The following is a 25,577-nucleotide window of genomic DNA, read 5'->3' on the forward strand; positions in this document are numbered from 1 at the left end:
CTCGCTCCGCTTATAAATCCCTCAGGACAGTCCATTCCTGTCAGTCTTTCACCCGGTGTCTCAAAATGTCACCTGAGCTTCATGTTTTACTTATAAAAGCCTAAAGGTTGTGCGTCTGTGGTGAGCAACATGATGTGATAAGAGATTGGTCTAGTTCAAAAATAAAGTTTAAAATTAAGTCCCAGACCACAATCACTTTCCTCTGAGAAAAACTCTACAGGATTTGCCAAAAGATAGCCCTGTGATTAAAAGGGTTGAACGTAATGTAATATTGCTGGTTAGCTATTTGTCACCGCAGCACAGCTGAATGTTTACCTAGGACGGGTGAACAAGAAGCTGGCTAACAATTACAATGCTGGAGAATATCATTTATTGCCATTGTTAACTAGCTTTGTCTCTCTGTGGTATACATAACAGTGATCAGCTCAGTCACCTAGCGAAACACGTTTTACAAAACGAGCATAGCAGTGTCAGGTGTCCACCAACTAGCTGATGACTAAGACACCGGGAAAACAAAAAAGAATGCCAGGTGATCCGTGACGTCTCAACTTCTCTCATGGCTTTCTCCGGTTTTGTGAATCACATTCCTTTTAAGTCAGGTTTAGAGAGCACAGCTGTACTGCTCCGTCCATGAGAAAAGATGTAGCCAGGATGGTTGAAGTGTTAGAGCTTGTTTGTCAAGTTATGTCTAAAGCTAGAACAGAGTTCTCAATACAGACCTAGGGTCCAGCTCTTAATACTTTCCACAATTCTGCTGTAGCACACCTGACACAAAACACAATTTTTTCGTTTGATGGTTTTAAACCTTTGAACTTTAAAAGGGTGTGCTCAAGATAAGGGGACTTTGATAGCATTGTTGTCAATTTACGGAGGTATAAAAGAACAGTACAAACAAAAGCAATGCTGGGTCATTGCAATGGCACTAGTAGCTGCAGAACAATACACAACATCCAGCCATGTGGATTTGTGATCAAACCTCAATGTTCCCCACTTAGACAACCTGACAAGAGATTGATTGACCCATCTGGGGATAGCCTTCATGGCCTCTTGGAAATAGATAGACAACCATGTACATTTTGTTCTTGCATTAAGCAAGCTCTAGATGGCAATTTATCATTTGTTTTACCTAAATAACAAAGGCAAGTCTTAACTTTTCCTCAAGTGGTATGTTTATTTACATGTATGCATTTGGAGGATGCTTTTCTACAAAAAGATTTAAAAAGTTATTTGGTAGCCTGCAACTGCCTGAACAATGTCACAAGAAATAAACACTACAATAGCAAATGCATGTAGAGAAGTCAAGGCAGTTTTGTGTACATTAAGGTTCAGAATATTGGTCCTTGAAAAGTGGTGAGGAGGGCACACACCTTCCAGACTTGGTTGATAGAACCCAAAGTGGTCATGGGTAATGTTCTATCAAAAATGTGGTACTCTTTAATTCTTCTAATGGCCCGTTCAACATGAATCCTAAGGCGAGCAACCTCTTGTGTCTGCAACTTCTCCTCTGGGGTAAGCTTCCTACTAGACTTTGAGAATGCTGGTGTTACAAGACGGACATTAATGGGAGACAAAAGGTCCCTAATAAAAAAATCTTTGTCTGCCATTACCTCGTCCCCTTCCTCTAACAAAGAGAGAATCCCAGACGCCCGTGTGATTTCTTTGTCCGATATTGACCCCATATACAAGTCACTGACGAAAGTAAGTTCACCATATGGGCTTATGCCCACTAAGGACTTAAGTGTGATTGTTCCTTTGTAATAGGTGTAGGTTTCTGGATTCAGTACTTTTGAAGTGGCCCTTTTTACATGCAATTCTGTACAGTCCAATATCACTCTTGTACGTGGAAAAGTATGTTTGAAAGAAAGAGGCATAAGTTCATTTACTTTTTCTCGTGAAGGCCAAACAAGGATAGATCCTAACATGTAATAGAGAAAGTTTGTCCAAGTGATACAAATTCTGCTGACAGTTGCCTGTGATACATTGAAACGAGTAGCAAGGTCCTGTACTAAAAAGCCCTGCCTCAAATGGCACAGAAAGAGAAAAAACTGGTCTATGAGAGGTAGGCTTTGCTCTTTCAATCCCGGTCTTATAATGTGTTGATCCGCTTGTGATTGGCCCCATCCTAACATGCTTTCAGCTGTAGGTTGCAAAGCCATAAAAACAGCCATGAGAGTTATATAATCTTTAAACCCCGTGTAGAACATAATTAGCCTGTCATCACATTGGAATCGTTCAAGAAAGAACCGGTTCTTTCTTAGTTTCAAAAGCTCTTCTTCTTGGCATGCAATGGTCTTTCGGGCCTCTTGAAGCTGCTCCTCCAATGACGGGGGTCTTTGGCTGTAACCATGATCTGCATACGGCAAACTTGTCTCTACTATTCTGAAAGTGCAGAGTAAAGATGGAAAGATGTTTTATGCGGCCATTTTAGCATTAGCTTATATCTGCCTAGAAGATCTTCACTATTAAAGCTCCGCCAACATGACAATTAGGATTACCTTGGTTTGCAGCCGAGGTCCTTTTCAGGTGCATCCTGTCCACGGGGAACAGCATCTGCATGGCTGAAGAACAGAAACATGACTTTGGTTAAATTAGACAATAGTTCAGCAGTGTAAGTAAAATGTTGGATGTGGCAGGTAAACAATTCAGGTCACCTGCAATCATGGCAGCATGAACATTATTGTCATGATTATTGTTATTATTTTTCTGGATGGTATCACTGACCCTGTGTTTGTTATTTTAAGGCTGTGCTGATAGATAACAAAACATTTCAGTGAGATGGTGAGGGAGAAGGCTAGGAGAGTAGCAGGATGGCTCTCTTTACCTTTTTAAATGACAACATGTTGGTGAGCAGAATATAATAACTTTAGAGACATTATATCATGTCACACACTCTTGTACAGTAGGTGGTGGTTTTGCACCAGCAAGTTGTTTGCGGTAAACCCTGTATACCTTGATCTGATCCTTTTCCTCCTGCTAGACTTGGTGGTGGACCTCACAAACACGGACGACACAGTCCCCCCCTTCTGCTTATTGACTCCTCTTATGGTCTTGGTGTAGCAGTCTTTAGTGAAATGATCCCCAAGCACCCTTGAGTTTTCAGTAATCTGTCAAGATAAGATTTTGATTAAACGTCACAACAATCATCAAGACATCACTGTTGGCTGTATATAATAAAAAGGGCCACACCAGAATGACCCAAATGCTACCTAGCTAACGTTTTAGCCATAGCATACAGTTTAAATGAAAGTCAAACCGTTCATTACTTCAACAACAACAACCTATATGGTAGCTGGTAAGTTTAAGGGACCCAGCTAACTCATGTGTCCTATGAAATCCAGCTTGTCTGGTGGGTTTAACTGGATACAGAGCTAGAAGAGGCAATGAAACTCACTTTGAAAAGGTGGTCAAAAAGTGACGGGATCGCTCCTTCATTTAAACGAGTTGTCTGTCCAGTTCTGTTGAAGTCTTCTGACTTGAAATGGCAGCTGCAAATAACCGAGCGGTCATTTGGCTCAAAGTCCGCTCTCTTCATGGCTGCTACCCACGCCTGTCTTATAACCGTATCTTTTGGGAACCTATACACACAAAAAATCCATTTGAAAACACTATTTCAATTCTGGCACTTTGTATACGTTATCACCGTGAACTAACAATTTAGGACCGCTTTACTCAATAACACATGATGATTGATCAATATAATTTTACTGCCCTTTTCTTGTTCATCTTTTTCTCTTGAACAGACATGAGTTTAACTTTAACTAACTTAAGCACAGTCACAAACGCAGAGAATAATTGGGCATATTTTGGGCACGATTTTACCCTCTTGACAATGGTTGGGGTGTTGTAGATTCGAGGCTGGTCTGCAAAGATTATCTGCCCAAATGATCCTGTGGTGTGAGAGGTTTGCAGACAGTCCCACGTTTACCGACTGGATCGGAGTCTTACGATAAATACGGTAAACACGATACAACACATGTTGTATATGTTTGACTTGAAATCCTGTTGCGTCAAAATAACAACAATGACCAGAAATCCGCAACAGCCAATGAGAGCGAGCTGACTGGGAAGCACTACCAACCGGATGTTGCGTACTTGTATACTTTTTAATTCATAAGAATATGAATTTGTCTCTGATTGCATTGTTTTATGTTATAACCATCACTTGTGTTCTAAATATGTTGTTTATGTTATCAGCTCCTGTTCTGTATTGTGTTACTTGTTACATGGCGTGTACTGTTATTTTTCCTAAATAAAGTTTTGGGTAAAACAACAACAACAACGAAACTATGCTAACGTTTACTAACGTGCCAATAAAGCTAACGTTGACAACGACTAAACATGTCTGCATACCTCATCTTTCATCTTTAATCGAGCACGAGACATGTGCCCGTTATATTAGAGTATCGGTGTGATCGCGACGTGAATATGTAATGTTAACGTTAGCATTAGCTTAGTTTCCTGCAGCGCCGCTATCGCTAACTTATTCTACTCAAGCTTCACTGGAACCGCCTCTTTGAAATAATTCAGTACAAACACCAAGCATGTGGTATCCACGTTAATATCAGTTACTATTTCAAAATCCTCTCGTGTGCACCAGGGACTATTTTAGTTATTGCTATATAACAACACATTCATTACGGTAAACTCATCGTAGGATCAATTCTCACCTGTGAAATGTTATTCCCTGCTGTTTGGTTTCGTCATTTCTTCCAACAGAGCATCCGACGGCAGCACAAAAGTCTGGCATCGTGTACTCTTTTCATTTGAGCTGTTCCCGGGCGGCGCTATAGGGACGGACAACTTTATTATGATACCGGCTCAAAAACCGGATCTTCTTCTTCTTCTTCTTCTTCTGGGTTTACGGCCGTTGGCATCCAGTTTATTGGTGCAATACCGCCATCTTCTGCTCCGGAGTGTGGATAAGGATACCCTCTCTATACGACAATCAAACGAAGGAAATAAAACAATTAACCAAACAAAATTAAACGAATGACAGAAAAGAAAAGGAAAGCAAAAAAATAAAAAATTGAAGTTTCCTCAAATTCTATCCATTAGTCTTGTTGACCCTAAATTTTCTTTAGTACTTTAATTATATTTTCCTCTCCAGTCTCTCTTAATCCATTCTTCAAAACTTCTCTCGCTGAATCGTACCTCTGACAGGACAATAAAACATAGTTCACAGTTTCTTCTTCACAAAATTCACACTATCCATTATTATGCTTTCCAATAACATAGAGGGAACTGTTAACACCAGTATGGCCATTTCTTAGTATTGTTATAATCCTCTCCTCTTTCCTAATCTGTCCACTAGAGCCTGCATTCCTAACCAATGGTTTATTTTTTTTAAATACATATTTCTTTACTCCCTTTATTCCATTCGTTCTGCCATATCTTTTTGATTTGTCCCTTAATCACCACTTTGGCTTCTGACTTAATCATATTTACATTCATGTTATTTCTTCCACTCTTCAAAGCTATTTTTGCTGTTTTATCCACCTTCTCATTCCCATCAACTCCAACATTGGCAGGGACCCACACAAAAACAACAGACACACACATTTGACAGATTCTGAATACGAATAGTGATTGTAGTATTTCTCACAATAAATCCTCTTCTGGCAAAATGTCAAGCTCATTAACACTGCACATGTCTGATGCAATTACCACTCTCACTGGTCCTCTACCCATTGTAAGGCAATAACTATGACCATCATCTCACATGCAAACACAGATAAATCATCACCAAGTGTCTTCCCAGACTCAACATTGAATTCTGGGATTACTGCTGCTGCTGCTGCTGTTCTACCAGTTTTAGGGTCTTTAGACCCATCTGTATCTGTAACAAACTCTAGTAATTCCTTCTGATGTATGACTTGAAGATCTTACAGTTTCCCCCACTTTCATCTCTTATCAGTTCAAAGAGGCCAGGATCAATTTCTGGCTGTGGCAGTAACCAAGGAGGAATAGCAGAACAACAGTTGGAGAATAACTCGTATCCAGTAAACCCAATTCACTAGCCTTCTTCTTAACAACCCAACCAAAGCTCTTTGTTGGCCTTTTTCCATGTTCCCAGCATGGCTCAATAGCACTTATTAGATTAGATGGTTGTTATGTCCTTGTAAATTGACCCAATATGTCATCATGATCTGCATTCTTCTTTACTCTAATGGCATTTCCCCCATTTCTACCTGCAATGCCGGCACAGATGTTGTTTTAAAAACCTCACTACATGTCCTCAATGCTTGTGCTTGTATTACATCCAGTTTTCCCAACAAGGTTTTAGACACTGACCTATATGCCACACAGCCATAGTCTAGAACTGATATCAGATATAGCTGCCAGCTCCCCACTCTGTTCCCACCAAGCACCTTTTTACATTTATTTACCATTTTATCAATATGTACATTACAGGTGAGCCTCAAACATCAAACCACATTCCTAAATAGTTGAACAAATCTATCCTTTTCAGCTCCTTACCATATAAATAAATGTTGACCTCTGTTCCATTTTTCTTTCTTGTAAAGAAAGGGGTATTTGTTTTTTCCACAGAAAATTAGAATCCCCACAATCACCATTGTTCCACTCTTTTGATTGTTTCCTGCACATCATCAATCATGATCAAAAACAAAGGACTAATTACACTTCCTTGTGGCTTTCCATTATCCACCAAATGGCCAAGATTTCTTGTTCCCAAATAATATATTCTTTCTGTCATAATACGCTCCATAATTTCGGAAGTCAATGCTATTGGTCTATAGTTAGATGGATTGGTGGGATATGTTGCCGGTTTCCTGATTGGTACTATAACTGATTACTATAACTGTTTCCAACTTCCTGGTAATTTTCCTTCCAGCCAAACCTTATTATATAAATACAAAATCACTCTTTGAGAGATAACATCCTTTATGTTGCGTGTTACTGCTCCCACTACTGGTTATAACCATCCACTGTTGTCCTATTCTATTGTAGACGATTATCGAGCAACCGGTCTGGTTGCTTTCTAAAATCTTCTACCCCCTTTCTCCCCCTGCATGGCCTCTCTACTGTCGATCACATCTTTAATCCTGGCCTCTCCTCGTATTAACAGCCCCTGTTCTATTGTAAGCATAGCCCTTCTTTCATCCTTCCTTCATGGAATTAGGACGCGCACTATTGTCTCGTTTTCCTGACACTGATTAGGTAATTAGTAAACAATATTTCATATACAAGGTCTTCACGATTCCTTGCGGATCCTGTTCTACTCCGAGTCATTACAGATCTGTATTTTACTTTCTGTCATCAGCTGCTGCCCATGTTGCATATATCTTTTAGTGGATCATTTGAACCGTCTTTACAAAGCTATATTTGTGTCAACCACTACATTTCATTTCCCTATCACTGTAATATTCCTGAACTAGATTTTATATATTTTATTTCCATTTCAGTTTCACCATGTCTTACAAACCGGATGTAGCGTGTCGGTCTATATCTACGTGTGGGTGGTGTCTATGGACACAATGAGTTAAGCTAGCAGTTGAACCGGACGGCGTGTCGTCTGCTGCTAACGTTTTTATCGAATTGCAGGTCCAAAAGGGTGAGCTACATGTCCTAAATATACCGATCTGCTTGTTTCCCTCAATGGTTATATTATGTGAGGTCGGTTAGTGTGCTAGTGGGCTCAGATATTTTATTTCTTTAACCATCGTCGCGGTAATGCTAAATGTGCTTGCTAATGCTAATACATGTTGCTAACAATGCTAGCATTAATGTACGCGGGGGTTGGGAATCCTGGCTACATACACATTTGGTAACTCTTAGCGTTAACTAAGTTGGACACGAAAGTATCAGGTTTGTGTACGTTAGTGAATATGTCAATCAGGCAAATCTGCGTTGTAAACTAACCGTGAACATTAAACGGCAGTCTACTGGTTATCTGGTACGTTGTGACGCACAAGCTAACACATTCCAAATACATGCTAGCTAGCGTTAGCGTGGTAATGTGCACGTCTACGTTAGCATTTAAGTAGCAAGTTATAACATTATTGTAGCCCACTTTATTTTGGTAATTGCATCAGTTAACCGGTTTGCAGTATTGTTTTAATTGTACGGTTAGAATTTAAATTTAAATGTTGTTTTTTAAACCTCTACCATAGAAACCGCTCTTTTAAACGCTCGTGCAAGCTATCGTTTGTCAAACACGAGACCGAGATAAAATGGACATTCAATTGAATTGTTGAAATGTCTTTTACACAACGGTCAGGGATGTGGCTCTAATAACTTCTGACTGTCTTTCCTTTCAGGCACATCTGATTGTGGGACTCTAATAAAGAAGACATTTTAATCTGGTGAAATGAGTAAGTCACGTTGATTTGTTACTTAACGTTAACAGAGTGTACTATCTGATCCAGCTCTAAACACTACAGGGTGTTTCCCCAGGACGTTCTTTAGCTCAGGTGATAAGCCACCTGGAACATGAGGTACTCTGATTAATTATCAATTTACTAACTGAACCTTACGCAATTAAATCTAGTAAGTGTATATGGCATTTTCTCATTATTATAATTGCAACAGTGTTTGCAAATAGGGGGGGGGGGGGGTTTAAGATTAAATCAAAATCACCAGCCACTCAATAGTATAAATAATAATTTAGTGTCTGAAATCTACCACTACTGCCTGCATTTGGCTGGTGGCAGTTGCCAATTTCCTACCCTGGTAGTGTCCCACTTGAAGTAAAACATTGGTGTGATATTCAATACTAGTATCATGCAAGAAGGCCTTCAGTTGGTTTGGTGATTTAGCACTTTGTTTTTACTAGAAAGTAGTGCTTGTCTGTAACATTGACATGTTTACAGTGTTTTTACTAGAGACGCTAATAAATGGTTCTGGGTCCTTTTCTCCGCAGACTAAACACTACTGCAATAAATGCCGTGCCATTTCAGTTGGACTTCCTACAATTAATTACGTTTGGCTATGTCACGACTGCTGTATTTGAAGAGTACATTAGGCACTAGCAGCTCGTTCTATAAACATAGTATACTCTTCTATATTCTAAATAAGGATGGGTTTTACAAATACCATCTTCTGACATATGTTTTGATTGCAAAAATTAAGTGTTTTCATAATGAAAGAAAAGTGATCAGGACACCAGCATTGAAATCCGAATGTTTTCAAACTTAGTTAAAAAGACAAACTGAACTGTGAAAACCAAGCTGTGATTCATAGGAACACTTTAAATTAGGTACATTTTGGTCATGCAGATCATTGTGATTTGGAATTTCTGTATCGAAAATGTCGAGGGGCACGCAAAGTCTGTGAACATTCATCTTGCAAGTCTTAATTGGAAGATGCAGAGTAAGTTATCGTGATGCAACATTAAACCTATCCCTCTGTGTTTATTTCTTTCTTTTAGGTCAAACCGACCAATTTCCCCTTGACTGCAAGGTGTATGTTGGGAATCTAGGAAACAATGGAAACAAGACTGAGTTGGAAAGTGCTTTTGGGTACTACGGTCCTTTAAGAAGCGTCTGGGTTGCCAGGAATCCCCCGGGCTTTGCTTTTGTAGAGTTTGAAGATCCCAGAGATGCAAACGATGCTGTGAAAGAGCTGGATGGAAGGTAACAGTCCGCACATTTTCCAAGTAGTTGTTCCTTTTGTAGTGCATGTTTTGCGCTTTTCCACTAATGCAATGACTTGTTTAGACACATGTGTGGCTGTCGAGTGCGTGTCGAGTTATCCAATGGGGAGAAGCGCTCACGGAGCCGTGGCCATCCTCCGTCCTGGGGTAGTAGACGGCCTCGTGACGATGTAAGGCGACGTAGTCCTCCGGTCCGACGCAGGTATACTTAACTATTATTGTTACTGTTTTTATTTACAGTCTCATTTGCACTGTTTACATTTTTTTATTGTTTTTCAAGCACAATTGACAGAATATTTATATTCCCCACACACTGTAAGCATTTATTTTTTTTTACTCCCATCAAAATATTAGTTTGGCAAAGCTGTTTAAATGTGACAACTTCCCACAGTGACAAATATTTAACTCAGACCTATTGGTGCTTAGTGAACGTTTAAGGCAAAATGAAGTTTATCATAGCTGTGGCCTAAATTTAATTACCACTCTTAAGTGCTGTAAATCAATATAATAAGTAAAATAATAGTTATTGGCACACATACAAAATGTGTTCATCAATAGAGAATCTGTGAATCCGACTGCTTCAGGATTGGATGTATTGATGTCACTCACTTTTGTGTTTTAAAATATAAAACTACATTAACCAGAGTGACACTTTTAAAACTTTCTTCATTGTTTCCAAGGGTATTTTTTTAATCTTTGCCAAATTTACAGCTTAAGTCAGCACTTATGATCTCTTATTATGGTATGTCTGTAAGAAGACCAAGCTCTACTAGAGGGATATTGCATTACAGGGGACATCTTAAGAGGCACTTCATAATCCATCCAACATTTTTATAGGTAATTTCTAGAATTACATTCTGCAGGTGTACATTTTGTTTTCTTTCTGAGTTCAGTTGCCATCTATTAATAAAACTGAACCCCGTTGCAGAGTCACCACCACGCTTCTCACCATCTGAGTCAGTCAACTAGTCTTCTTTCAGCATCATGTGACTGCTGACCAGGGAGCCCCAATCAGCTGGGCTGGTGTTGTCACATGACCACGGCGCACCGCCAGTCGTCAGGTTCCACCAACCGTTTGGTTCCTGAGCATGCAGTTCGCAACATCCTCCTCCTCGTCCTCCAACCTTAATCCAATCGACAGCGGCCCACTTCACATTATCAACCAATCGGCGTCTTTACTCTCTATTCGCCACACAACTACTGTATCAACGGGAACAGCCCTTGGCTTACATCCCATCCCCCCAAAAAAGGCAGGGAAAATCTACAACTACCCCTTCCAACCAGCCACCAAGCAACTTCATATCGCCAACATTTGCATCATGTGGCAAATCCTCTCTGCAATTCGACTTCCCTCACCATCAGTCTGGCTTCCTTGCGTCATATCTATCTTGTCCAAATCCCCCAAAATAGTAAGTTGCATTTATCCTGCTCTTTGTAGTTTTGATGCTTACTCTAGCTTTCAAAGGTGCTTGACGGTTTTCGCTCAGCAGTTAAGTATTTCAGAGCATGTGCAGAGCTGCACAAATCTACAGATCAAAGTTGTGGTCAAGGAACTTTGCCGTTAGTCTTCTATTTTTATTTGCAAAAATGAACTACGTTTATCTGATCACCATGTAATTGGGCTACAGAGTGCATTGTCATGGTTCGACATTAAGCAATCTTGGGTGATAACTATCGGACTAGAGTGTACTTAGTTTTTTTTTTTTAGCTTAAATGTTCTTCCCCTTTTCCGTTGACGATATCTTTTTACCTCTAGTGCTTCATTTAAAAGTCGTTGTTTTGCATCAATCAATAGAGCCAACACATGTGGGTTACTCGTGGTTTTGATGCTACAGTCACAATTCAGTGGTTCACAAAATGTCTTGTATCCAAGTTTCTTTGAACTGAAAGTAAGCCCAAAGTCTGTTTGTGATCCGGTCCACTGTGTAGAACCATTTACTTTCATCTTGGACTCGTGTGTAGATCACTGACACAGGCTGTCTGCCTCCAGTGTTGTTGAAAAGCAGTTTTATAGCAGCCTTGCACCAGACAGATGATCTAAGAACATGTTTTGCCCATTTGTCATAATGTAGTTTGTAACATAATGTAGTTGGGTGGGCAAGCCTTAATGTCGACCCCTGATTTTGTTCTATATTCTGAAATCTGGCTCCATGATTGGTGCTCATTGGACAAAGTTTCCTTTTTAAATGAATTGATCTTGGTGCAGTTCATGGATGCAGATGGTCCTTCTATTAACAGACACTACGTGTAACCAGGTTTCCACGTGTTATCCATGTCTCTAAGGATCAGGAATACCAGCTTTCATTAGTGATAGGAGGGCAAAAATCTTTCCTAATTTTATTTTTTTTGCTTCGTTTTTTTTTACTTGATGTACACTATAGGAGGAGGAGCCGCAGTCGCAGCAGGTAAGATTGTAACGGTTTTTATTTAAACTATGTGTTTGTCGATTAAATAATGGTAAAATTCATGTGAATTGTTTTTTGGTGTGGTTCACCAGGTCTCTTTCAAGAGACAGAGGCAGACAACGATCTATCTCCAGAGACAAGAAGTGCCCAAGATCCATCTCACGGTCAAGGAGGCAAGTATTATTGACTATTATCACACTGTACTCCATGATGGCTGGAGTATTTTTGTTTGCAGTTATTGACGAGTTTGTTTGTTTTACAGTCGTTCCCGGTCCAACGACAGAAAATGAGGACCTCAAACGATCATTCATCTGCGGATCTTGCTGTTGGGGGGGGAAAATACAAATTTTTATAGTCACGTTTTTCTTTTCTCCTGGGTTGGTCAAGTTACATATTGTGTATTGGCAGTCTGTTGAATTAACAACAAAGGACTGTAGTCTTTTTCTCCTAAAGCAAATTCTATCGTACCCTGCATGTTTTGAAATGGAATACTGGATTTTTATTATTTTTATTTAGTTTTACATTACCATCCTGTTTTTTAAACTTTTGAATTAAAGCTCATGTAATGTTTTTATTTGTTTTGTTTGCTTTTTTTAATTCTTGGTTGACTTAAATTACCGGCAACGGATTCATGTGAGATCCACCAGTAGGAGAATAGGTTCTAGCAGTGATAGAAATCAAACTGGCAACAAATGTTGTTGAATATTGGCACTGTTATTTGCAGGCTATCCTTCAAGCCAAAAACATCTGTAATTCTGTGTTTTACCTATGTCACTTTTGCAAAAAAAAAGAAAAATGCATTTACTCTTCAACTTTGCTTGACTCTCTGAGCTGACAATTTGTGCTGCAGATAAACAACTTGTTCAATAAATGGTTTTCCAAGGTGACTTATCTTGTTGCTTCTTTGTGTTTTTAGATGGTTAAGATTAATTGTATGTAAAAAGTCATCATCAATAGCCATTTAGTAAAGTAAATATGGAACATAAAGCTTTATTCAGATCAGGAAGTACTGCATGTTGCTGCCATCGCCTGCTCACGCCTGCAAGTGTTACCCACACAGGAAGTTCTCAGTCATGGTTGCAGTAAAGGAACACTTCCTCCCTTTTGTGAAATGTATTTGCCGTTGAGCATAGGCGGATGACCTGACATTGCAAAGCAGCCCATGATGTGAGACGACAGAGTTTTGGGAGGTAAGTGTGTGTGTGGCGTCGTAACTATTACGGAGATGGCTTGCAATCTTGTCAAATTAATTTGTTACTTCAACCAAATGTATTTACTAATAATAAATGTTTATTTTTTTTTTTAAAGAAACTGAAGTTAGTGTTATGGTAAATACCAAAAATGCATTTCAGTGTTTTGCGTTTGAGAACAAAATGATTTTGAATGCATTTATTGGAGACAGAAATTACTATAGTAGCTTAACGTCAGTGGATGTTATCTGATGCGGATGTGTAATAGATGTAAACTTGATTTGAATGTCTCAGGCTTTAAGAGAGAAGATAAGAAGACATGTCTGCTCAAAGTGCAAAGAAAAAAAGGCTTGGTTCACGTCGCAGGGTAGCAAACCAAAATGAAATATCCAAGACTGATGACTCCCACCTAACGGACAGTACCTTTGCAGCTCAACGCCACATACCAGAAGAAAATACTGAATCTTTAAATGTATTGGCTAATTTTCACAATTCACAATCTGAAACCCAACATCCACCTTCACCTGAACTCTCGGGGAACAGAAGGAAACTGGGGTCTAGTCGAAGGCATAAAGAAAAGCATGTTAAGGACTCTGAATCATACCAAGAACCTAGAGATAAAGTTGAGCAAACGACCAGGACACTCGCTATACAACCTGAGAGGCAGGCAGGCGCTTCGCCTGATTATTATTCTGAGGTTCAGAACGCTACTACAACAAACCGTTCAGAGGCTGACCTGGAGAGTTTCAGTTCCAAACGTGAAAATCTGCAAGCAGACCAAGATGAAAATGAGACGGACTATGAAGGGATATCTGACTCGTGTAAATTAGTGAAAACCACGCAGGAAGGAATTGAAAAATCTGACCACCTTCACAGTGAGGAAGTCAAAGAAAGTGCACATCTCGTTGGCATCTCTGAGGTAAGTGTTCTTTCGTGTCCAGCAGCAGATGAGCAACTAATTGACCCATCATGCAGGGAAATACCAGAAGAAAAACTTCCCAATGTGTGTTCTGTAACAGAAAAAGAAGGCAAGGAAGGAGATGAGAATACAGATTTGTTCTTTTCTACCACACAGGAGATAGCCACAGAAACAATCTGCACAATAGAAAATACTGAAATTAAATGCAGTGTTCGACAAGAAACAGTTTCATCACTAAAAGAGGAGTTTCCTACAAAAGTGAAACAAAATGAGGATTTAGATTTATCTGAAGTCAGATGTGCTCATCATTCAGAAGACGATGTAAACAAAGTGCATGAAAATGAGATTAAACTAACAGATATGCATGAAATTGATTACTCATCTGAAAGTGTGATACAGCATGTCAAAGACTCTGTTGCTGAATCAGACCATGAACCTACAGAGCATGTGGTTGGAAATATCAGCGATAATGAAACTCTTGAAACAACAGAAATGACATTAACAATAGAGACAGCAGTGCAGGAAAAACAAATGGAAACCTCGCTGGAAGGAACAGACACATTTGACACTGCGCAGACTGAAGATGTTAGTGATCAAGTTAAAGAAAATGCACAAGTTGGCACACTTGTTGGCATCTCCAATCTCACTAGTTTGCGTTTACAGTCAAGTTCAACAGTAAATCAACAGACGATCGACCAATCAAATGTCAGGGAGATGCCAGATGAAGAACTTCCCAATGTGTGTTCTGTAACAGAAAACGAAAACAAGGAAAGAGACGAGGACACAGAATGGTTACGGCAGGATGGAAATTTACCGGACAAATATTTGGTGAGTGAAGATACAGAGTCTTCTATCACACCGGAGATAACCACAGAAAAACACAGCAGCAGTGAGCATACAGAACCTGAATGCAGTGTTGAACAAGAGATATTGTCATCAGCAAAAGAGGAATTACTCACAAATGAGGAACAAAATGAGACCTTCAACTTACCTAAAGTCACAGGTGATCATCACTCTGAGGTTGCTGTAAACAAACTGCATGAACAGGATGTTGAGCCAACAGAAAATCAAGAAACGCCTCAACTTGATTACTCATCTGAAAATGTGATTCATGATGCCACAGACATTTCTGAAATCATTTATGGAAACCTGATGAACCAAACTGAAGTCAGTGACACAGACCAATCTAAGTTGACAGTGAAAGATATTGATGATTCTCCCACAAAGCAGGACAATGTAAATCCTGATGACAAACAGGATGAACATCCTGTAAAAGAAAACAAGCTTGAGGCCTCAGAGCAGAAACATGAAGATTTTCATGTTCATGAAGACAAGAAACCACAAATCAGTGACACAGAAAGAGTTGACACTGCACTGGGTCAGGTATATGAGACTGAAGGCAGAGTAGAGGATGATACAAAACCCAGTGCTGAACAAGCAGTTCACCAGGAGAAGGAAGGACTCCCCTCTGAAATGGGGGAGAGTGCATCTTCTTTACAAACCCTGCAATCAGAAATAAATGTTCCCTTTGACTCCCAACCTCAGCAAAATGACACCGGCTTACACCTTATTGGGCACAGAAGAAAACTGGGGTCTAGTCGTAGAAACAAAGGAAGACAGCATGTCAAGGACTCTGTTGCTGAATCAGACCATGGAAACAAAGAAGAAGATGTAGAAAGAACCAGAGGTAATGAAGCCTTCGAAACAGCACAAATGTTATTGCCAATAGAGAGAACAAGTCATGAAGAATTAAGTCAAGGGAGTCAGTATGATATCATGCCTGCGACACATGACAGCTCTTTGTTTTCAGCCATTATGCCTGATTGTTCTTCTGAGGTTCAGAGCCCCACTCTAGAAAACTACCCAGAGGCTGTCCTGGAAAGTTTAATTCCTAAAAGTGAAAATCTTCAAGAAGATCCTGATGAAAGAGAGAATGACTTTAAAGTGGAGGTGTCTGATAAATCAGTGGAAGCCACGCTGGAAGGAGCAGACAAATCTGACACTCTTCAGAGTCAAGAAGTCAGAGGTGATCATCATGCAGGGGACACTTTAAACACACTGCATGAACAGGATGTTGAGCCAACAGAAAATCAAGAAATGCCTCAAATTGATTTCTCATCTGAAAATGTGATTCATGATGCAACAGAAAATTCTGAAAACATTTCTGGAAACCCGAATGATCAAACTGAGGTCAGTGACACAGACCAATCAGAGTTGATTGTGAAAAGTAGTGAAAGCCAAGTAGAAAATGATGTAAAGCCCACTGTTGAACAAGCAGGTTACCAGGAGAATGAAGGACTCTTCTCTGAAATAGAGGAGAGTGCATCTTCTTTACAAACCCTGCAATCAGAAATAAATGTTCCCTTTGACTCCCAACCTCAGCAAAATGACACCGGCTTACACCTTATTGGGCACCGAAGAAAACTGGGGTCTAGTCGTAGAAACAAAGGAAGACAGCATGTCAAGGACTCTGTTACTGAATCAGACCATGAACCTACAGAGCATGTGGTTGGAAATATCAGCGATAATGAAACTCTTGAAACAACAGAAATGACATTATCAATAGAGACAGCAGTGCAGGAAAAACCAATGGAAACCTCGCTGGAAGGAACAGACACATTTGACACTGCTCAGACTGAAGATGTTAGTGAACAAGTTAAAGAAAATGCACAAGTTGGCACACTTGTTGGCATCTCCAATCTCACTAGTTTGCGTTTACAGTCAAGTTCAACAGTAAATCAACAGACGATTGACCAATCAAATGTCAGGGAGATGCCAGATGAAGAACTTCCCAATGTGTGTTCTGTAACAGAAAACGAAAACAAGGAAAGAGACGAGGACACAGAATGGTTAAGACAGGATGGAAATTTACCGGACAAATATTTGGTGAGTGAAGATACAGAGTCTTCTATCACACCGGAGAAAACCACAGAAAAACACAGCAGCAGAGAGCATACAGAACCTGAATGCAGTGTTGAACAAGAGATATTGTCATCAGCAAAAGAGGAATTACTCACAAATGAGGAACAAAATGAGACCTTCAACTTACCTAAAGTCACAGGTGATCATCACTCTGAGGTTGCTGTAAACAAACTGCATGAAGAGGATGTTGAGCCAACAGAAAATCAAGAAGCGCCTCAACTTGATTACTCATCTGAAAATGTGATTCATGATGCCACAGACATTTCTGAAATAATTTATGGAAACCTGATGAACCAAACTGAAGTCAGTGACACAGACCAATCTAAGTTGACAGTGAAAGATATTGATGATTCTCCCACAAAGCAGGACAATGTAAATCCTGATGACAAACAGGATGAACATCCTACAAAAGAAAACAACTTTGAGGCCTCAGAGCAGAAACATGAAGATTTTCATGTTCATGAAGACAAGAAACCACAAATCAGTGACACAGAAAGAGTTGACACTGCACTGGGTCAGGTGTATGAGACTGAAGGCAGAGTAGAGGGTGATACAAAAGCCAACGCTGAACAAACAGGTCACCAGGAGAAGGAAGGACTCTCCTCTGAAATGGAGGAGAGTGCATCTTCTTTACAAACCCTGCAATCAGAAATAAATGTTCCCTTTGACTCCCAACCTCAGCAAAATGACACCGGCTTCAACCCCATTGGGAACAGAAGAAAACTGGGGTCTAGTCGTAGAAACAAAGGAAGACAGCATGTCAAGGACTCTGTTACTGAATCAGACCATGGAAACAAAGAAGAAGATGTAGCAAGAACCAGAGGTAATGAAGCCTTCGAAACAGCACAAATGTTATTGCCAATAGAGAGAAGAAGTCACGAAGAATTAAGTCAAGGGAGTCAGTATGATATCATGCCTGCGACACATGACAGCTCTTTGTATTCAGCCATTATGCCTGATTGTTCTTCTGAGGTTCAGAGCCCCACTCTAGAAAACTACCCAGAGGCTGTCCTGGAAAGTTTAATTCCTAAAAGTGAAAATCTTCAAGAAAGTCTTGATGAAAGAGAGAATGACTTTAAAGTGGAGGTGTCTGATAAATCAGTGGAAGCCACGCTGGAAGGAGCAGACAAATCTGACACTCTTCAGAGTCAAGAAGTCAGAGGTGATCATCATGCAGGGGACACTTTAAACACACTGCATGAACAGGATGTTGAGCCAACAGAAAATCAAGAAATGCCTCAAATTGATTTCTCATCTGAAAATGTGATTCATGATGCAACAGAAAATTCTGAAAACATTTCTGGAAACCCGAATGATCAAACTGAGGTCAGTGACACAGACCAATCAGAGTTGATTGTGAAAAGTAGTGAAAGCCAAGTAGAAAATGATGTAAAGCCCACTGTTGAACAAGCAGGTCACAAGGAGAATGAAGGACTCTTCTCTGAAATAAATGTTCCCTTTGACTCCCAACCTCAGCAAAATGACACCGGCTTACACCTTATTGGGCACAGGAGAAAACTGGGGTCTAGTCGTAGAAACAAAGGAAGACAGCATGTCAACGACTGTGACTCCACATCCGTTGGGGGAATGAGAACAATTAGATCAAATGTAAATGACAACGAAAACACAGAAAATATGTCAGAGGATGACACAATTCTATCACAGAATATGATGGGCAACAACACAATTGTGACAACAGATATTACTTCAAGCTCAGGCAAAGATGACTCTGTCAAATCCAATAAGAAAGTGACTGAGGAGGAAAATCACCCCATAAAAGAGACCGAGGTCGTTGACAAAGAAAGTAGTATGCAACAGACAAATGATACATCAGAAACTGTTGGAAATATCACAATTAAAGACTGTAAAACCGGGCCGGAGAGTTCAATGTATGTACACGTTTATGGACAGGATGAAGATGGAGAACAATTTGAAGATCCTATGAAGAAAGAACACGAAGCCCAAGAAATGAATGTTTCAAAGGAGATCACGCATGTTGAACTGTTTTCTGCTCCACACAACAGGACTGATACTTTGGCTACATTTGACATTGACCTTAAGGATGAAAACCTGCGAGCAGAGCCAGCTGTAGAAGTGACCGAGGAAAGTGGAATTTCCAGCCAACAAGGGATACAAGAAAAAACTCATTTAGATGACACTGAAAATTTGCAAGGAAGATCCAACCAGAAGAGGAGAAAGATGGGCTCTACTCGCCGGACTCAACTCCATAAAGAACCAGAGGAAACAAGAGTAGAAACAAAAGAGAGTGACAAAGAAGCTGCCATGATACATTTTGACAAGATGGAAGTAGTGGAGGAGTTAACTGCGGAGGTATCACAGAATGAAAATGCAAAACCGTCACTAAGTCTTGTGCAACAGGAAACCAATGAAACCAGCACTGTGGACGGCGAGGGGCAAAAGCTACAAAGCTCTGACCTGCAGAGCAGCGTGATTTCAGACATAGATTATTCAAAGGCTCTCCCTCCTGAGCAATCTGCGAGTAAACAAGAGCTGGACAACGCAAATGAAGGAGCTCACAATAAACATCTCGAGATGAAGAATGCAAGTTCACATTTAGATTCAACCAGCAGGAGAAGAAAGATGGGCTCCACCCGCAGGAATCTCGGAACAGGAACCAAACAAGAAGACTTGCATCAAAAGCAGGATGTGAATGATGAAGCAACAGAGTCTGCAACTAATGTTAGAGATGTAAAGACTGAAAGTTCCTCAAGCATCATGAAAGATGAGCTACAACTTCACGTGAAACCCAAAGAGAGTGGCACTCAAGCAATGGAGTACAGCTACACGGGTGAGTCTCACAAACATCTGGCCTACCAGACATTTGAAGAAAATCCTGTTTCTCAAGGCCAACTATTAGAAACAGAGCCTCAACTGACTCCCAGTTATCTCCCAGCAATACCATCCACTTCTCCCAAACATGATTTAATATCAGAATCAGCATCTGGTGGAAGAAGAAGAAAATTGGGATCTCACCGGAAGTCACATGGACACCAAAACTATGAAAACCAAACTGCCAGAGGGGACAGAATAACAGATACACAAAATGAAAGAGATGTCAGAAGTATCAGAGAAGAAAGTGCCATCAAAATACCAAAGGTAAGCAGCAAAGAGTAATTTTTCCTTTACAATCCAATAGTTTCTTGTAGGAATCTTCCATTATGATTGTTTCACAGTGAACTGAAACTGATGAACAGATTGCAGTTGGCTTATTAGTTATGACCAATTCTTCGTGAACCTTCTAAACATTGTGCAGCTTTTTCTTATATTTATAATTTTGAGCCTTTAGCCTGAAGTGATTGATTATTAACGAACATTTGTTCTTTCGCACAGTAAGTAAATGTTGTGCTGTGCTTTCCATTTAAAAAAAATCTTCTTGCACACCAGTCAATTGCTTGTTGCAAGAACAACAACATGACCCAATGAACCAAAATGAGGAACATGCAGCCCGCACGAAAGGTTTCACATGCTGAAAAGGAGAACATAAACATGTATCTTGCTTCTAGATCTAATATGGGGTGTGTTTGTTTAAAGCATCCGGCTTGTTTTTATTCACTTTAATGACAGAGAGAAGGCCAAATGTTTTAGTAGTAATGCACATATACAGTAGTATTTATTAAAAAAAATACCCTTTTTCACGTATTAAAATAAAAGCCTGGTTACTTTTCCTTTCTCTAAAATGTCATATTTAACTGGTTGTAACATGACATCATGATACAAACAGTACAAATTCCTGAAAATCTTATAATATCCTTCTATAAAACCTCACAAAACAAACGCCTCACTCTGTGCGTGCAAGAACATTATTTCTGGGAAACCTGTCAAATCTGACTGTCCAGAACTTAACATAAAACAAATGAAAACTAACATTTTATTATTTGGAAAATAAATGGGGAAACAATATGCTGATAATCTAAAAGTCATGGATTGAAGGTGAAATCTGCAAATCAAAGTAGAATCTCCCCGACTGTCACCTCATGTTTGAGATGTTTTTGTCTGTTCAGGTTGATGAAAGTCACAAGAAGCCATCATCCAACCTGAGCACCTCAAAGGAAGGAGAGCGCTCGAGGCCTGTGAGGTAAGTCTGACACTGAGGAACAGAGATCTAAACAACGAGCCTCGTCCGGCTAGCTGTTGGGTTACTATCAGATAAGATGCTTCATTCATATCAACATGGGCCAAATGTTTATCAGTTCTTGTTTTGAAATCCAGCCTCCTAACACATCACAGGGAGTTCACTGCTGGTCTGAGTAAGGAGACAAGAGAGATGTGTGTTTGTAGGCTTTTAAAGCTTAGCTTAGCTTCATGATTTTTGGATAAATCAGTATAATAAATCTAATATTCTTTAATATGATTATTCATTTAAGTTGATAAAGATGACACTTATATTGACACTATATTTTTATTTATCTCAACTTCAAATATAACATGTGGTTTGGTGGAGGATACAGATGTCTGACGATTAAAAACACACCTGAATGTAACATTTTTTTAGTTAGCTGTGTTTTGTTTGAACTATGTTTGGTTGTCTGTTCAACAGCGAGAAGACACCTGAACCAGTGACTCCAGTTCAACACCATTATGGTGAAAGCCAAAGCCAAGAGAGTCAACAGAGGTTGTCTCTGGGTAAACAGGACATTCATACTTACACACTGCAGTCAGAGATAATGAGAGAGGGAAGTTTAAATGGAGAAATAGAAATACAATGTGTGACCAAGGTGCTCTTGTTTGCAGCACGTCGAGCAGATCTGAGATCAAACGCTTACAATGTGATGATGATTGGAGACAGCAGTGTCGGCAAAACCTCTTTCATGAAAAGAGCTCAAAGTGGGAAGTTTTCTTTAGATTTACCCGCCTCTGTTGGTAAGATCCTGATTATCCTATCAAATTCCCACAAATGTGTAAATATACAGAATAATGTTACATAAAGGCATTTTGTAGGACTTGATTCCTGCATGTGGACCGTGGTAGTGGAAGGAAAACCTGTGGTGCTGGAGTTGTGGGATACAGCGGGTCAAGAAAGGTAAGTATCCTTTTACACTTACGTAACAATTACGGGCACTTCTTCCACTTATTGCTGTTGTAATCAAACATGAACTATAGGTGAAAGCACTTTTTTGTAATAAATGAGACATTTTTGCAATAGGAAATAAGAGAGGTGTAGAACGGGTCAAACTACATCCAGCATTAATAATAACTATTTTGGTGTTTCGGGGTCCCTCAATCTGTCCCTATTGAGGTAGATTACAGTGGAGCAAGCTGCCTTTAAAGAAGAAAATATAAATGTGCCTCATGACTGACGTAATAAAGCACTTCATGGTGACTGGTGTTGTTGCTACAGGCCGGTTGTCATTTGTTTAGCATTTGGATAGAAGCACTTTGCCTCTCTGGTGGTCTGGGACAGGTTTTCTCACTGTCACCCAATCTGAAGGCAGCATCAGCAACGAGCTGAGCACAGACACTGTACATATGAGTTAGCACTGGCAGCAGCCTTCCAGAACATATGCTGACAATGTGCTCCAAACACACAAATCTCCCTCAGGCCAGTTTGTAACCTGTTTCAGAACTGGTTTTGCCACACCTCAGCAATGTTGTGTATGCTGGAATTAACGCACCAGATGTTGACAGTGAAAAGGCTGTTGGGGAATGCAGAAGTTCACTAATGTCCCTATAGAGTTTACACCAATCATCATTTGTTATGTAAACCTAACCCACAGTCAATAAGAAGCTCCTATTCATTTCATGTTTTCATAAGCAGATATTAGTCTGAAAATGCAAAGTTTGATACTAACTTTGTTGCCCTATATAATGACACGGGTGTATGTAGAGTGAAATTCACTCGACATGTTATGTGTGTTGCATTGTGGAGGCAACTGTGCAATTAGTGTGTCCCTCCAGGAAAGGTGTCCAGAAGGCACACAACTAAACATCTTTGGGCTGTTTAGGCCTGGTGTTTCTCACCGTTAGTGGCCTCTGCTGATTTAAAAGGAAAAAAAAGGCAACCTGTAATCAGATTACATTCTTTCTTATCTTTCAAAGGTTTCACAGCATCACAAGACAGATTTTCCACAAAGCCCACGCATTTCTGTTGATGTATGACATCACTTCCTCTCAGAGCTTTTCTACAGTCAGCTACTGGGCAAACTGTATTCAGGTATGTTGTCACTGGTTTTGTTCATAATGTTTTGTTTTTTTACAGGTATTATTCAAGGCCAGACAAATTGTAAAGTTGCACCTGTGCTCTGTAGCACTCATTTACAGTAACTACATGCACTATGTTATAAAACATGTTGAATATCAATCATACATTGCATTCCAATATATATTCCAAGATATGTGTGATGGATATCATTTTCAGGCTTCACTTATGTATTTGAGAGCTAACAAAATAACAGCTTCATAAGGATCAATAGCACAACGGACCTAATTGTCTGAAACATGTAAGCCAGACTACAGAGTCAGATTGGTCTGTGGAGAGATGTTTGAATTGATATCCAAACTATTTTGCAGGAAGGGGCTGCAGAAAGTGTGACCATTTTACTCGTTGGCAATAAGAGTGATTGTGCAGAGCGGCAGGTTAAAACTCAGGAGGCGGAAATTCTTGCAAAGGTATGGATCTGTGATCTTACGTCCCAGCACACTCTTAGCTCAGAATTTACCTACATAGTTCTGATCAAACAGTCGCACTAAAGACGGACGTTTTATTCCCACAGGAATACAACTTTGAATTCACAGAGTGCAGCGCTGCCACAGGTGAAAATGTGGTTCAGTCTTTGGAAACCGTGGCCAGGTAACACACAATGTTTCCTTTGTCTCGTGCCATCTGTCACACCTGTATGACTTAATAATGTTCTTTGATATTCTTTGTGCTGAAACACTGCTTGCCATCTGATTATGTTGTTGTTGGGTTATTGCCAGGATGTTGAGTCAAAATGTTGACACGAGAGATGATGCCATGGTGTTACACAAAGAGCCCCAACAAAAAACATCAAGATGTTGCTGAACAAGATGAAAACTCCCTGAAGTGGAAATACAACCATCTTTTAATCAACACATTGTATTAATGTTTGCAAGTGTATACAAGTTCAATTTAGTTTTCACGATCCCTGATGGCTGTTTTGTTATTTCTACCAAGCCTTACAAGTACATTATTGATTCAGAGCTGTGTTTCCAAATGGGGTACTGTGGGTGCTTTGGAGTACTGCAGAAGTAGGATATATATTTTTGTATTGTTAGTTACTAATGTTTATATATATATATATATATATATATATATTCCTCAAATAATTATACTTTAATAAGTTCAATAATAATGTAAATGTACATTGTTTAAATCATTTTGCACTGTTTTATCTCGTTAGACTGATTTCTCTGCAATTTGGAATGAATGCTTTAAGTCAGTATTTGCAGTCATCTTTAAAGATTCATTAACTAATCTCACTGAGAAACTTAACTTTTAATACTTAAACACTTTCTGTTCAGAAGTCTCTCAGGTCAACAAAGAGAATCCTCCATATTGTGCAGCTATTGAGTATATCTTCTATCAGGTCTATATAGTTTTACTTAAAATGTTTACTTTAATGAAACAAATATATATTATACATGTGTATGTAGTATGTAACATTTAGCTGTTGCTGAATCTTAACAGGCAAATTACAAATTTGAAGTTACAAAACGTGGTACCACATTGTTTTTATCAAGGATCTACCAAAATGAATACTTTCTATAATAAATATGACTTTTTTGTGGAATATTTCAGTGTTTCGAAGTATCTTGTGCAATAACCTTGTGAACAAAAGCATCTTTTCATTGTTGAAGCTGTTTAGTGCAGAGTATTATTCAATAATTACATTGTTTCTTTTGATTTTGTATGTTTGGCATCTGTTCTTAATGAATGGCATCATTGCAGTTGTCACACAGCTGCCAGATAATCATAAATACATTTCATGCATCTATAATTGAAGACAGAGGTAGTAAAATAACTATCAGTTAACACATCATGTTTGTGTATTTGCCTGTAACTTGTGTGACTTAATGCCTTATATCAAATTGCTTGCCTCATGCTTAATAAACCTCCAGAATGACGACTGCATGCTCACATAGTTCATTTGTGTCCTTGTGAAAGTTGGGTGTTTCCAGACAAAGACAGCATTGTTCCTGTGGGAACAACAAATCCTTCAATGGTATGAAGAGCATGACAACAATGGCGCCACTGCAATAACATCCCAGAAGAGCTTTTGTGGGAAACAGAATTGTTGAGAGCATCTTCCAACATCATCAGAGGACACAAGACGTTTACACCAAATCCAATATTAGTGGTTCACCCACCAGGAGAATGTATCTTGTTGCCGTTAAGTTATTCAGTTTTAGACTGGAACGCGTAAACATTGTAACTTTGTTCAACATGAGAAAACGTGAAGTTGCTTTGTGTACGATATAGGAACACATATTTAGAAGAGCGTTTTCAATAACTATGAATATTTAATTCATCTTTACCGTTTGCAAGGAAT

General features: G+C 39.4%; 3 protein-coding genes across 6 annotated transcripts; 2 read left to right on the forward strand and 1 right to left on the reverse strand.

The window, feature by feature from the left end:
• Window positions 1-1,179: 1,179 nt before the first annotated feature.
• LOC306715748 (THAP domain-containing protein 6-like) lies at window positions 1,180-4,748 on the reverse strand. Of its 3 annotated transcripts, none has more exons than XM_079186212.1 (5): window positions 4,668-4,748; window positions 3,392-3,575; window positions 2,950-3,104; window positions 2,496-2,558; window positions 1,180-2,379 (listed from the first exon to the last, which is right to left on the reverse strand). In XM_079186212.1, exons 1-5 carry the CDS (start codon window positions 4,745-4,747, stop codon window positions 1,326-1,328), a joined length of 1,536 nt encoding a protein of 511 aa, XP_079042338.1. In that variant the 5' UTR covers window position 4,748; the 3' UTR covers window positions 1,180-1,325. The 3 variants fall into 3 exon arrangements, with proteins under 3 accessions (XP_079042338.1, XP_079042339.1, XP_079042340.1); XM_079186214.1 differs by having other exon boundaries at window positions 2,084-2,374; XM_079186213.1 differs by lacking the exons at window positions 3,392-3,575; window positions 4,668-4,748 and having other exon boundaries at window positions 1,180-2,374; window positions 2,950-3,041.
• A 2,742-nt stretch (window positions 4,749-7,490) lies between these two features.
• On the forward strand, window positions 7,491-12,905 carry srsf3a (serine and arginine rich splicing factor 3a). Of its 2 annotated transcripts, XM_079186226.1 has the most exons (7): window positions 7,491-7,573; window positions 8,280-8,333; window positions 9,389-9,593; window positions 9,678-9,815; window positions 11,995-12,018; window positions 12,111-12,191; window positions 12,281-12,905. In XM_079186226.1, the coding sequence occupies exons 2-7, from the start codon at window positions 8,330-8,332 to the stop codon at window positions 12,306-12,308; spliced, it is 480 nt and encodes a 159-aa protein (XP_079042352.1). In that variant the 5' UTR covers window positions 7,491-7,573; window positions 8,280-8,329; the 3' UTR covers window positions 12,309-12,905. The 2 variants fall into 2 exon arrangements, with proteins under 2 accessions (XP_079042352.1, XP_079042353.1); XM_079186227.1 differs by lacking the exon at window positions 11,995-12,018.
• A 3,689-nt stretch (window positions 12,906-16,594) lies between these two features.
• On the forward strand, window positions 16,595-25,152 carry rab44 (RAB44, member RAS oncogene family). The gene is made up of 9 exons (XM_079186198.1): window positions 16,595-20,166; window positions 21,072-21,145; window positions 21,608-21,693; window positions 21,802-21,930; window positions 22,009-22,090; window positions 23,107-23,221; window positions 23,578-23,676; window positions 23,781-23,857; window positions 23,986-25,152. Exons 1-9 carry the CDS (start codon window positions 16,678-16,680, stop codon window positions 24,068-24,070), a joined length of 4,236 nt encoding a protein of 1,411 aa, XP_079042324.1. The 5' UTR covers window positions 16,595-16,677; the 3' UTR covers window positions 24,071-25,152.
• The last annotated feature ends 425 nt before the right edge of the window (window positions 25,153-25,577 follow it).

The sequence above is a fragment of the Pholis gunnellus genome (genome assembly GCF_910591455.1).
Source record: "Pholis gunnellus genome assembly, chromosome: 3".
NCBI classification, from domain to species: Eukaryota; Metazoa; Chordata; class Actinopteri; order Perciformes; family Pholidae; genus Pholis; species Pholis gunnellus.

Bases quoted from the DNA above. Each gene is read 5' to 3' on its own strand.
- LOC306715748 (XM_079186212.1), bottom strand. From the start codon at position 4,747: ATGCCAGACTTTTGTGCTGCCGTCGGATGCTCTGTTGGAAGAAATGAC. The intron at 3,105-3,391 runs GTGAGTTTCATT...TTATCTTGACAG, and splicing joins TTTTTGACCACCTTTTCAAA to ATTACTGAAAACTCAAGGGT. The intron at 2,380-2,495 runs GTAATCCTAATT...CTGCACTTTCAG, and splicing joins GACCTCGGCTGCAAACCAAG to AATAGTAGAGACAAGTTTGC.
- srsf3a (XM_079186226.1), top strand. The intron at 9,594-9,677 runs GTAACAGTCCGC...TGACTTGTTTAG, and splicing joins GTGAAAGAGCTGGATGGAAG to ACACATGTGTGGCTGTCGAG. The intron at 12,192-12,280 runs GCAAGTATTATT...TTTGTTTTACAG, and splicing joins TCCATCTCACGGTCAAGGAG to TCGTTCCCGGTCCAACGACA.
- rab44 (XM_079186198.1), top strand. From the start codon at position 16,678: ATGACATTATCAATAGAGACAGCAGTGCAGGAAAAACCAATGGAAACC. The intron at 20,167-21,071 runs GTAAGCAGCAAA...TTGTCTGTTCAG, and splicing joins GTGCCATCAAAATACCAAAG to GTTGATGAAAGTCACAAGAA. The intron at 23,222-23,577 runs GTATGTTGTCAC...ACTATTTTGCAG, and splicing joins ACTGGGCAAACTGTATTCAG to GAAGGGGCTGCAGAAAGTGT.